The sequence below is a fragment of the Charadrius vociferus genome, unplaced genomic scaffold (genome assembly GCF_000708025.1).
Source record: "Charadrius vociferus isolate BGI_N301 unplaced genomic scaffold, ASM70802v2 scaffold39, whole genome shotgun sequence".
Lineage (NCBI taxonomy): Eukaryota > Metazoa > Chordata > Aves > Charadriiformes > Charadriidae > Charadrius > Charadrius vociferus.
In genome coordinates, this window is record NW_009650188.1 from 6,725,409 (window position 1) to 6,734,794 (window position 9,386).

The 9,386-nt window shown below is 53.4% G+C and overlaps 1 protein-coding gene across 1 annotated transcript; it reads right to left on the reverse strand.

Annotated features, from left to right (window-relative positions):
- Positions 1-1,204: 1,204 nt before the first annotated feature.
- On the reverse strand, positions 1,205-8,729 carry NMNAT2 (nicotinamide nucleotide adenylyltransferase 2; the record flags this gene model as incomplete). The annotated part of the gene is made up of 10 exons (XM_009892948.1): positions 1,205-1,343; positions 1,484-1,551; positions 1,741-1,842; positions 3,459-3,535; positions 4,827-4,871; positions 4,987-5,067; positions 5,710-5,839; positions 7,033-7,111; positions 7,845-7,912; positions 8,641-8,729. Coding segments are annotated over 10 exons (842 nt in total), but the record flags the coding sequence as incomplete, so codon positions are not given.
- Between the last annotated feature and the right edge of the window lie 657 nt (positions 8,730-9,386).

A 9,386-nucleotide genomic window follows, 5' to 3' on the forward strand; every position in this document is an offset into this window, starting at 1 on the left:
GGACAACGGCCCACTTCAGCAACCCTCGTCTCCACAAGACTTAAATAGTTTTCTTTTTCCCCATGTTATGTGCCCTGGTTTTAATGCGAGTGTCTCCACTAGGCTCGTTCCCCAACGTCTTGGGGCACATCACAGGCAGGAGAGTAGGAGCCTGGCATGTCCCAAGGGACGCGTAAATAGCCACAGCCGGTTTGGGAGGGGGAAAGTATCACACATTTAATAAACTCTTCAAGGAGAGGAAGAGGGGAGGAGTGGAAGGAGAAAGGGGAAGTTTACATACAGAAATGGAGATCTGGAGGATGGGATGGACCCAACCCCCACGAAGCTCAGCCAGGTTTGGGGCAGATTCTCACTAGAGGCTTTAGGTCACCACCTGCTTCTTCCTCCCTCATTTCTTGGCTTCATAAACATCAGGTTCCTTTCTAGGTGCTGTGGGCTGCCCCCTCTGACACTGCGTCAGAGTAGAGCATCACCCCAACTCCACTTGGCTAGGGGATGGGTTGGGTTCACTTGCAGCCAAGGAAAGGTGAGACATGGCATCACCCCTAGTAATGCTTTGGCAGCAATGTGCTTCTGCTCCCCTTCAGAAATGCCCTTGTCATGACTTTTCAGGGCCAGGAGAAGGATTTTGTTAGCTGGATTATCCTACTGCCAGCCTGAGGAGGTTCACCTGCTGTGGGGCACTAATCCAGTTGGGTTACAACTGCCTGCTGCCAACCAGGATTCATTTGGTCATCATGTTGAGAGGTCGAAAGGGCTCGCACTAAAACTATTTAAGAAAAAAGAGTCCACCTAAATTTATTGAGCTTAAGTACCATAAGATGATGCAGAAGAAGAAGCCCCTGCTCTGAGCATGCTGGGAGGACGGACCAGAGGGACCACTTCCCAGTGACATGCTGGGAGGGGGGTGCCGGAGCTGCCTCCCCTTGAGCGCACTGAGCACATCGCTCTTTTACAGGTCCCCTCTACCTCCCTGCCTATGAGGGGGAGGGTGGTTCCCTGAAAAAAGAGACCAAACCATCCCCCTCAGGGCCGTGCCGCAGTTCCCTGGACATTGCTGCACAATGGAGCGCTGGCGCCGGGGGTGAGAGGCAGACATGGGCAGGAGGCCATGGGGTGGGGAGAGAGATGGAGACACGAACTGAGAGAGAGAGAGAGAGGAGAGAGAGAGAAAAAAGACTGATGGAGAGCTGTAAGCAGGCGGGACACGAGGGCTGTCTCGCTGCAAGACCTCTGGTGCTTAGCCGGAGGCGTTGATGTAGAGCTGGCTCTTGAGGATATAGTCGATGACGGGCTGGCAAAGGTAATCCACGACGTGTCCATCCCCATGCTGCAGTGCCAGTCTGCGGGTTCAGGGGGAGAAAAGGGGTCAGAGCTCGTTTGGGTGGGTTGGGTGTCACCTTGGTGTCCCCGCAAATGGAGGGGTGGGCTGGGGACACCCCTCCCCCCATCCTGTAGCAGGAGTGCCCCCTGCATCACCCACCTGCTTTTGGTGGAGCTTACAACCGACATGGGGTGGTTTGAGTCGTCCTTCACCACCAGGATGTTGTTCTGCAGAGGAAGGAGGAAGAAAGGAGTGAAAGGACAGCCTGAAAGTGTATCTGCCCTGCCAGCCTTGGGGGACTCCTGCATTGCTCATCCCACCTAGCAGCTGAGAGCATCTGGCGTCCAGACATTATGTGCCCCTGGGAGCTGTGGGTCCTCTCACAGCCTACACCAGCCATGCGTGCATCCACTTACTTTGTACTTGCGAAGTATGGAGGAGTGGTTCATGATTCGATCGGGGTCTGCTCCATCCCGGGGTACCACCACGATCCCAAACTCTCCAACGATCACCTCCATCTAGGAGCAACCCAAAGCGGGGAGAGCTTTATAACTACCCCATGCAAAACCTGGACTCTCCGCCAACCCCCCTGACACCATGAAAGCTTGGCCATGGTCTGGATGGAGATAGAAAGTGAATTTGAAGCTATCTCAACAGACTTTGGCAGAAACTTGGAATTATCAAGGCATGGTGAATGGTCTGCAGTGGATGAAATAAAAAGGCACAGGGTTAAATCCTATTACTAGATGTTGAGGTTAGACTTTAGGGAGGACTTGTCGTGGCAGAAGGAGGGTGGCGGCAGAAGGAGGGTGGCGGCAGAAGAGGTTGCCTGAGGATGAACATGAGCTCTGCCTTGCTGGAAGGCTTTATGATCAGGATGGACGTGTTGGTCCTGACACAGGTCTTGTAGAGTTGTTCTTCCAAGGTTGTTTGCACCAAGGCTGGTGGCCAAGTTTGCCACTACGTGGGGATGGCAGCCACTGCTCACACCCATCTTGGCTAAGACAAACCAGGCTCATCTGAAAGAGCTCTGGGTCAGCAAATTCAGGCAGCAGAAGCCTATGAGGTGGTGCTGCTGCAGAATGCCTCCTCTGCTTGTGCTTTGACATCCAATTTTTGCATCCTTTGTGCTGGCCTTCAAGACTTGCCTCATCTCAGATTTAGCGGCCTTTCAGAGGAGATATCTGCCAGCTAATTGTTTTAAAAAGCTTTGGATTGAGGACGTGGTAACTGATTTTAGAAATGGTTGAGAGGTTCAAGGCGGGGGGAAAGGGCTGTGTTGATTGCCCGATTTCAGTAAAGAGACAGGTGAACTCCCATAGCCAGCACTGCTCTGATTGCCAGGCGCAGTGTGCATGTTGGTAATACAGTCCCTCTCTAGGGCTGGTGTCCTTCCACAAAAATGTGGCTTCTTCAGGCAGGGACTGCGGTGTCCAGGGTGCTGGGTATCCTGCTGCAGTCCTTCACTAATGGGGGGTGGGGGGAGCGGGGTGTTGTGGTGTGTGGGCACAGAAAGGTGGACAGTGTTTTTTTAGTTGTGGCAGGTGCTGAGACAGGTTCATATCAGCTGTGGGTTGGCATTAGGCATCATCTGGCTGAGGAGTCAAGATGGTTTTCCTTCTTGGTCTTTGTAAAGATGGGTACCTGGGTACCCCACATTGCAGGAAAGCCTTTCATTAAGTGAAAGCTGTCGATTTTACTGTAAATGTGTTTCATTTCTAATGTCTGGCCAAGTTTTGTAAATATCTTATTTCCTACCTCCACGCCTCACTCTGCTGGGACTGGCATCTACTTGATGCTGCCTCCTTCCAAGGGATGAGGAGTGGGAGCGCAGCCTTTGGAAATCCCTTGGGACAGGGTTACCCTGCACCCTGGGTGATGTCTTCTGCATGAATGGTGAGTGAGAGCAGGGTTTGGGTCTGTGGAAGGGGAGGTTGGGTAAAGTTGGTGACTCAGGAGCAGAAGACCCTGTCCCTCAGGCTGCCCATGTGTAGGGATGGTGGGCACAGCTCCTGACATCTCAAGGGACTTGAACAGCTCCCAGGAGCACTGGGTGCGGGAAACAGAGGAGGAGGAGGAGGAAGAGAGCCTGGGGAAGAGGAGCATGGAGAGGTGCCCAGTGGTGGTGACTCACGTCTGCCTCGTTCCAGAGACCAGGAATGCAGAAGGACTCCAGCAGGTCACTGCCACAGAGCAGTAAGATGCGAAGCTCTGCAGAAAAGAAGCAGAGAAGCTCAGAGGTGGGAGCAAATGGGGCTGAGCAGGCACCACTTCCCTTGCCATTCCATTGCACAGACCTCTGTTCTGCACAGACTTCCCCGCCAAAACAAGTCCCGCTAAAAGATCCCCTGGTCCTTCTCACATCCCTACTGGTGCCAAACATCAAATAGCCCTCACCCTACTTTATTTCAGCTCCTCTCCCACGCGGCTGGATTGTTGTCAGTATTGGTACCTGCCATTCAGCTATGGCTGTGCTCCAGCCCTGGAAGTGGTGTATCCCCAGCAAAGGGAGTAATTTCTCCATGCTATGGGCACCCACAGTCGCTTCATGATCTGCTGCAGGGGCTCCAGCCTCAGGGCAATGGGGAGAGCCCAGGGAACTGCTCAGAGCCCCGGGCATGGCTGTGTTTACTTTAGCAAAGCTGGTGGTGAAGCGCCAGAGGTTTTCCTTGCTCATCTTGGAGGACTTCCAAGTCCTCCCTTTCTCTCCCCAGGCTGAGACTGGTGCTTACTGACAGCTTGCTTTGAGGGTTGGCTTTGCTGCTTAGCAAGAAAGTTGTGCTGTGGGAAGGAGCTTTCTGCTCCAATGGGTCCAAAAAGATTAATTTATTTGCACAACCAGCAGAGAAAATCTATAAACTCGCCTGGAGGGGTGGGAAGAGGCAGCTGTGTGGGAAGGTGCATCCCTGGTTGGTATTTCCAGGTGGCCAAAGCCCTTGGCCTCTGCATGGTGCTGGTGCCAGGATGGGTGTTGTGCCAGGCTGTGTGTGAGCTAGCTCATGAAATGGGTCTCAAAAACACCAGCAAGCTCCCAATGCTAAGCCCTGGGTGATGTACGGCGGTGCTAAGTATGTGGCAGCCTAATGGGTCTAAAACCCCAAAAGAGCTTTAGAGAAAGGGGTCCCATGGCTGGTCAGGCAGCCAAAATCCCTTCTGCTGCTGTGTGCAATGCGTGTATGTGGGTGACACCACCATGGGAGGGCAAGTTTGATGGCACTTAGGGCAACTTTCAAAGCATGATGCCATGGTAGGTCTGTGCCAGCATTGGGACCTGGGTCCCCGCTGCTCGGTCCCTTATTTCAGGCTGCTTGTCTGTCAATGGGAACGAGCTCAGGACAGTTTAGTGCTGCTCTTGTTTCACCCCTGAGCCCCAAGAGCTGGCACCGGGATGAGATGATCCAGCATCCTTCACTTGCCACCAGATCTGTCATGCAGCTGCACCTGAGCCACGTAGTGGCGGCCCAGAGGAGCTGGAGCAACACGAAGGGGGTTGCATACTCACCGATCTCCTCATATCTCATCACTGTCCCCAAGTTGGCATTTTCATCTGGGGAAAGGAAGCAAAACAGACATGCTGGTGCCTGGCCTGTGAGAGGGGGCTGGGAAGAAGGCCGGGGGCTGGTGCCGAAGCTGAGGTGATGCTGGGGCTTTCCTCTACATACCCACAAAGGTGAAGCGCTCCATGGGCGGGCGAACGCAGCAAATCCGGCTCAGGCTTTCTCCCACCTTCCCCAGGATCTTTGCTAAAGGTGAAGAAGAAGGAAAATTAACAGGAGAACAAATGAACATTTTGGCCACCCCGGTCCTGTGAGATACTCCTGTGCCTGGGTGTGGGAACCACTCTCAGTGTCTCACTGCCTCTTGTGGTCTTAACTCCCAAGAACACTATGCTGTGCCTTGAAGGGACCAGATGGTCAGCTAAAATCATGAAAAAAATCACAGGATGTTTGTTTTTATGGGATTTAAGTAATGCCCCCTCTTCTCCCTAACTAGTACTTCCATGTCTCACATCCTGATGACTCGTGTGGGATCCAGCTGTGCCACTTCTCCTGCCAGCTTATCCCTTGCACACATGCCATGGGTACCAGATACCCTTTCTCTTAGCTGCTCTTGCTGCCTGGACAACATCCAGCTAAAGTCCAATGTGATTTCACAGCCATTTCAAGTTGTTCTTGGTTCCCCTTGCTGTGGCAGATGCCACATCTGTTCCCCTCCCTCCCCAGCATCGCATCCCCACTTGACTCTGGGCTTGATGCATGGAGCCTGATGAGCAGACCTGGCCCAAGAATAAGATGATGGAGCACTACTCCTAATGCTCAGCAGTCCTGGCTGTGAGGTGAGGGGTGGGTGGTCATTCCCCTCTTCCCTCTCCCGCTGCAACCTACCCGCAGTGGGCTTGTTGGAGACATTGTTGTTGTTCTGGTAGATGGTCTGCGAGGACTCATTCTGGGGCTGGCCAATCACGGGGGTGATGGAGGGGGTGTTGACGTTGGAGAGGATGCAGCCAGTCACTCTCTGCAATGAGAGAGAGATGTAGCTGAAACAGTGCCTTCACCCCAGCTGCATCCCAAAACCTTTATGAACCCCATATCAAGACTCTGTATCCCAGGCTGAAGGTCATCTTCAGTGACAGGTACGTCCAAGTTCACTTTAGGATCCCCGGTCCCATCTGACCTCACCAGATGAGCCTGGGGCTAGCAGGACCCCATGTATAACAACTTCCAATCAAGGCTGGAGATGGTGGGATTAACTTTTTGTGTGGACCCATGAGGCTGGCAAGGCTGCAACTGTGCTGCCTGCAGGTAAGCATTGTTTCCATCACCTGGAGGTGCTCATAAATTCTGATAAGTAAATAAAAATACAGCAGCTGATGAATCAGTGATGCAAAGCCAGTGGCTTACACGTTACCCTGGGAGCAAACATGCACTCATCTCCTCCCCCAGTACCTGCAGGAAAAGGAAGGCATCCCCAGGGTCTCCCTGGCTTCGACATCACGGTCCCTGGATGCCCTGGCCATCCTGCCAGGCTGCTTAATGCTACTTCTGTGCCTCCTGTCTGGGCTTCCCATGAGTTTGTTTGATGCTGTTTTACTGGTTTCCCATCCTTGGTTTGCTCGCTGTATCCAAGTGTTGGCAGCAGCTGTGCCCTCCCTGTCCCTGTGGTCACCTGAGGGTAGTTGCTTTCCTTTTCAGCCCTCAGGCCTGCCTGGGCTTTGGATAGACTTTTCTTCCTGGGTTTTGCGTTCCCTGTGGACTTCCCAGCTGCTGAATTTTCTCATCTCACTGAGCCGCTCCGGTGGGTGCATATAGCAGTTTTCGTTCAGCTGATGAGCAGGGACACCTGTCCACCTCTCCTTCCCCTCAGGATGGAGCATTAATGATTTGGCTTATGCCCATCCCTGCCTTCACTCTGCCTTCACCCCTGCGCCTCTCCCTGGTCTGCACAGGACTGGGACGGCTGCTGGCTCTGACTGGAGGGCTCAGTTTGCTTTCACCATCAGGGCAAGGAGCTCAAAGCAGCTGTGACAAAGTGTTTTACACCTCTTCCAGGTCAAGAATTCAGGCACATTCCTGCAAGTCTTCTCTCTGTCTGTCCCAGCCATATTTTGGTTGTTGATGTCTCCACATGCTGGTGCAAGAGCAACCCCACTCCTGCGCTCTCCCTGTGCCCTCACCCCAGGTGCACCCATGGTGTGGGGGCTGCCTCACCTTCATCAGGTCACGGTGGTGCTCCAGCACGCTGCAGGTGGTCTGCCAGGTGTCCTGGTAGCACTCCCAGGGGTCCACCCTGTGGGGAGTACACGAAGGCAACAATGTTGGCCACTGCCTGGACTTCCTGGGCATGTTATCTCCTCCCCACTGGGTTGGCCAGCAGTACTGAGAACAGCCACCATCGCCCCCCCAGCTCTGCCATGGACAATGTCCTTTCTCCAACCCTGCCACCCAGCTCTCTGTAATAGCTTTGGGGACCTGAATATGCTCCTGGACACCTCTCTGCTCTTGGTACCCAATTAACCAACATTCATTTGGCTTGGATGTATCCACATGTTACGACTCTGCTTCCTGAGGGCAGCCCAGAGATGTTTCTGGTCCCACCTCAGCCACCAGACATCATGTAGCAATGCTGGGAAGAGGAGAGTCCCTGGGCTGGTGCTGCAGGCGTAGAAAAGGAAGGTGCCATGGCACAAGGCTGGGGAGGGTTGGGTCAATGTGGGCTTCACCTGGATACCACAGACTCAGTGAGGGCCGTGTAAGAATCCATGAAGCCAAAGGGCACCCTTGAAGGACAGTGTAACACCCCTCATCAATTCTCTGCTGGACTAGGAGAGGAAGGCCTCTGTTTTCAACCAAGCTTTGGTTTGGAGAGGAGGAAGTCCATCCTGGAGCTCTGGCAGCAGGTGGCATCTCCACTTTGGGGACCTGCGGCCCACATGTTGTGCAGAGGAACTTTGCATGTGGGACTTTGCCACCACGGTGCCAGGGCCACCAGTGCAGCAGTAAGTATGGACTCTGCCACTCACCTGATCCAGTCAGAGGACTGGACGGCTAGTTGGCACATGGTCAGGCGGTGCCGGCTTGAGACCAGACCCTGCAAGAAAGGGTGATGGAGGAACAGTTACAGGGAGGAGGCAAGTGTCATGCCCTGGCCAGCCTAGGGTTGCAAATCTTCCTGGAGCAGAGCATTGGGCTTGCTTAGATGAGACAGGCCACTCCTGCCTGCAAAAAGTTATTTAAGCTCCTGTTTGCCAGAGGAGAGGAGCCCCTGCCTTGCTTCAGCCCTGGTTACAAACCGGTTGGCGAGATTTGCTCAACACTGCCGCTCTCAGCTGCAGTAGGGCCAGACCCGGGGATAGTGGTTTCTCAGTGAAATTTCTCCAGCTTTCAGGAGAAGATGAAATCCTCTCCTCTGCTAATTCGTTTTTCTCCCCCCAACAGAAGGTGCTTTTAAAGGTCCCTGCTTGAATTGTCGCCATCCCCACAATAAAATTTGCTTTGAAATCATTCAACGCCCCCCCTCCTCCAAAAAAAACCCAAAATCCAACCCAAGAAGTTGACCACCCCCATTTTGGGTGAGGACATTTCTCTTCACTGTATAGCACTTTGGCTGGTTGTAGGGTCTCACTGCAGTTTTTATCTAAAGAGCAAACGGGTTTATCTGCTCCCTCCTCTCAGAGGCTTTGCCATGGTCAGGGGCTACCCTGGGTAGAGGAGGTCCATGAAAGGACCACAGGTGCAGACAGCACTGCCCAGTGCTTGCCCCTGTATTGAGACACCATCAGACATATGATGCAGAAAGAGAAAATGGGGATGACCCACCGTCTTCCCATAAGAGTCGTGCACGGGCGAGACAATGCCACCGATGACAATGAAGCGTCCAGTCTTGTGCAGGTAATCCCGGGCTCGCTCTGAAGGAGGAGGACAAAGAAAAGGTTGCAGAAGGATTCAGCTGGACCCACCCACCAAACCCTGCAATGCCCTGTTGCTGCCCACCAGCTTTGCCCAATGCCTGTGGAGTGGCTCATCCTGGCTCAGGCAGTGCCAGGTGGGGAAGGCGACCAAGGGAACGGCTGGCTTCATCTTTACTGTTCATCTCATTCAGTACCATCCTTGGTGATGCTGAGCAGGGATCTTCCCAGGGACCGAAAAACTCTGCAGGAAGGAGTATTTGGAGGGGAAAGGGCAGGTCTTCAGCAAAAGCTAAAGCACATTCAGACCCTAAATCACCTTCAACCACCTCGCCAGAGCACTAGGGGGACAGCCAAGAGCCTGCACCACCTATGAGAGCCACTCGGCAGAAATGGGCTCTTTTGGCAGCCCTGGAGGAGCCAGACCAGGCTCATGAGGTGATGCATGAAGCTGGTTCATTCACTGCCTGCAGACAAATCCTCTCCTTTCTATTTTCTCTGCTCATAAACTACATCCACCCTTTCTTTCCCCATGACTTGTCCCTTCCTTGCCTGCTCTGGTTTGCTGCTGACTACTAGCCAAAAGTTTTCTTAGTAGCTGAAAGGTGACCGACAGCTCTCCTGACCTTGAGCATCAACTCCGACAAGGGCTTCTTC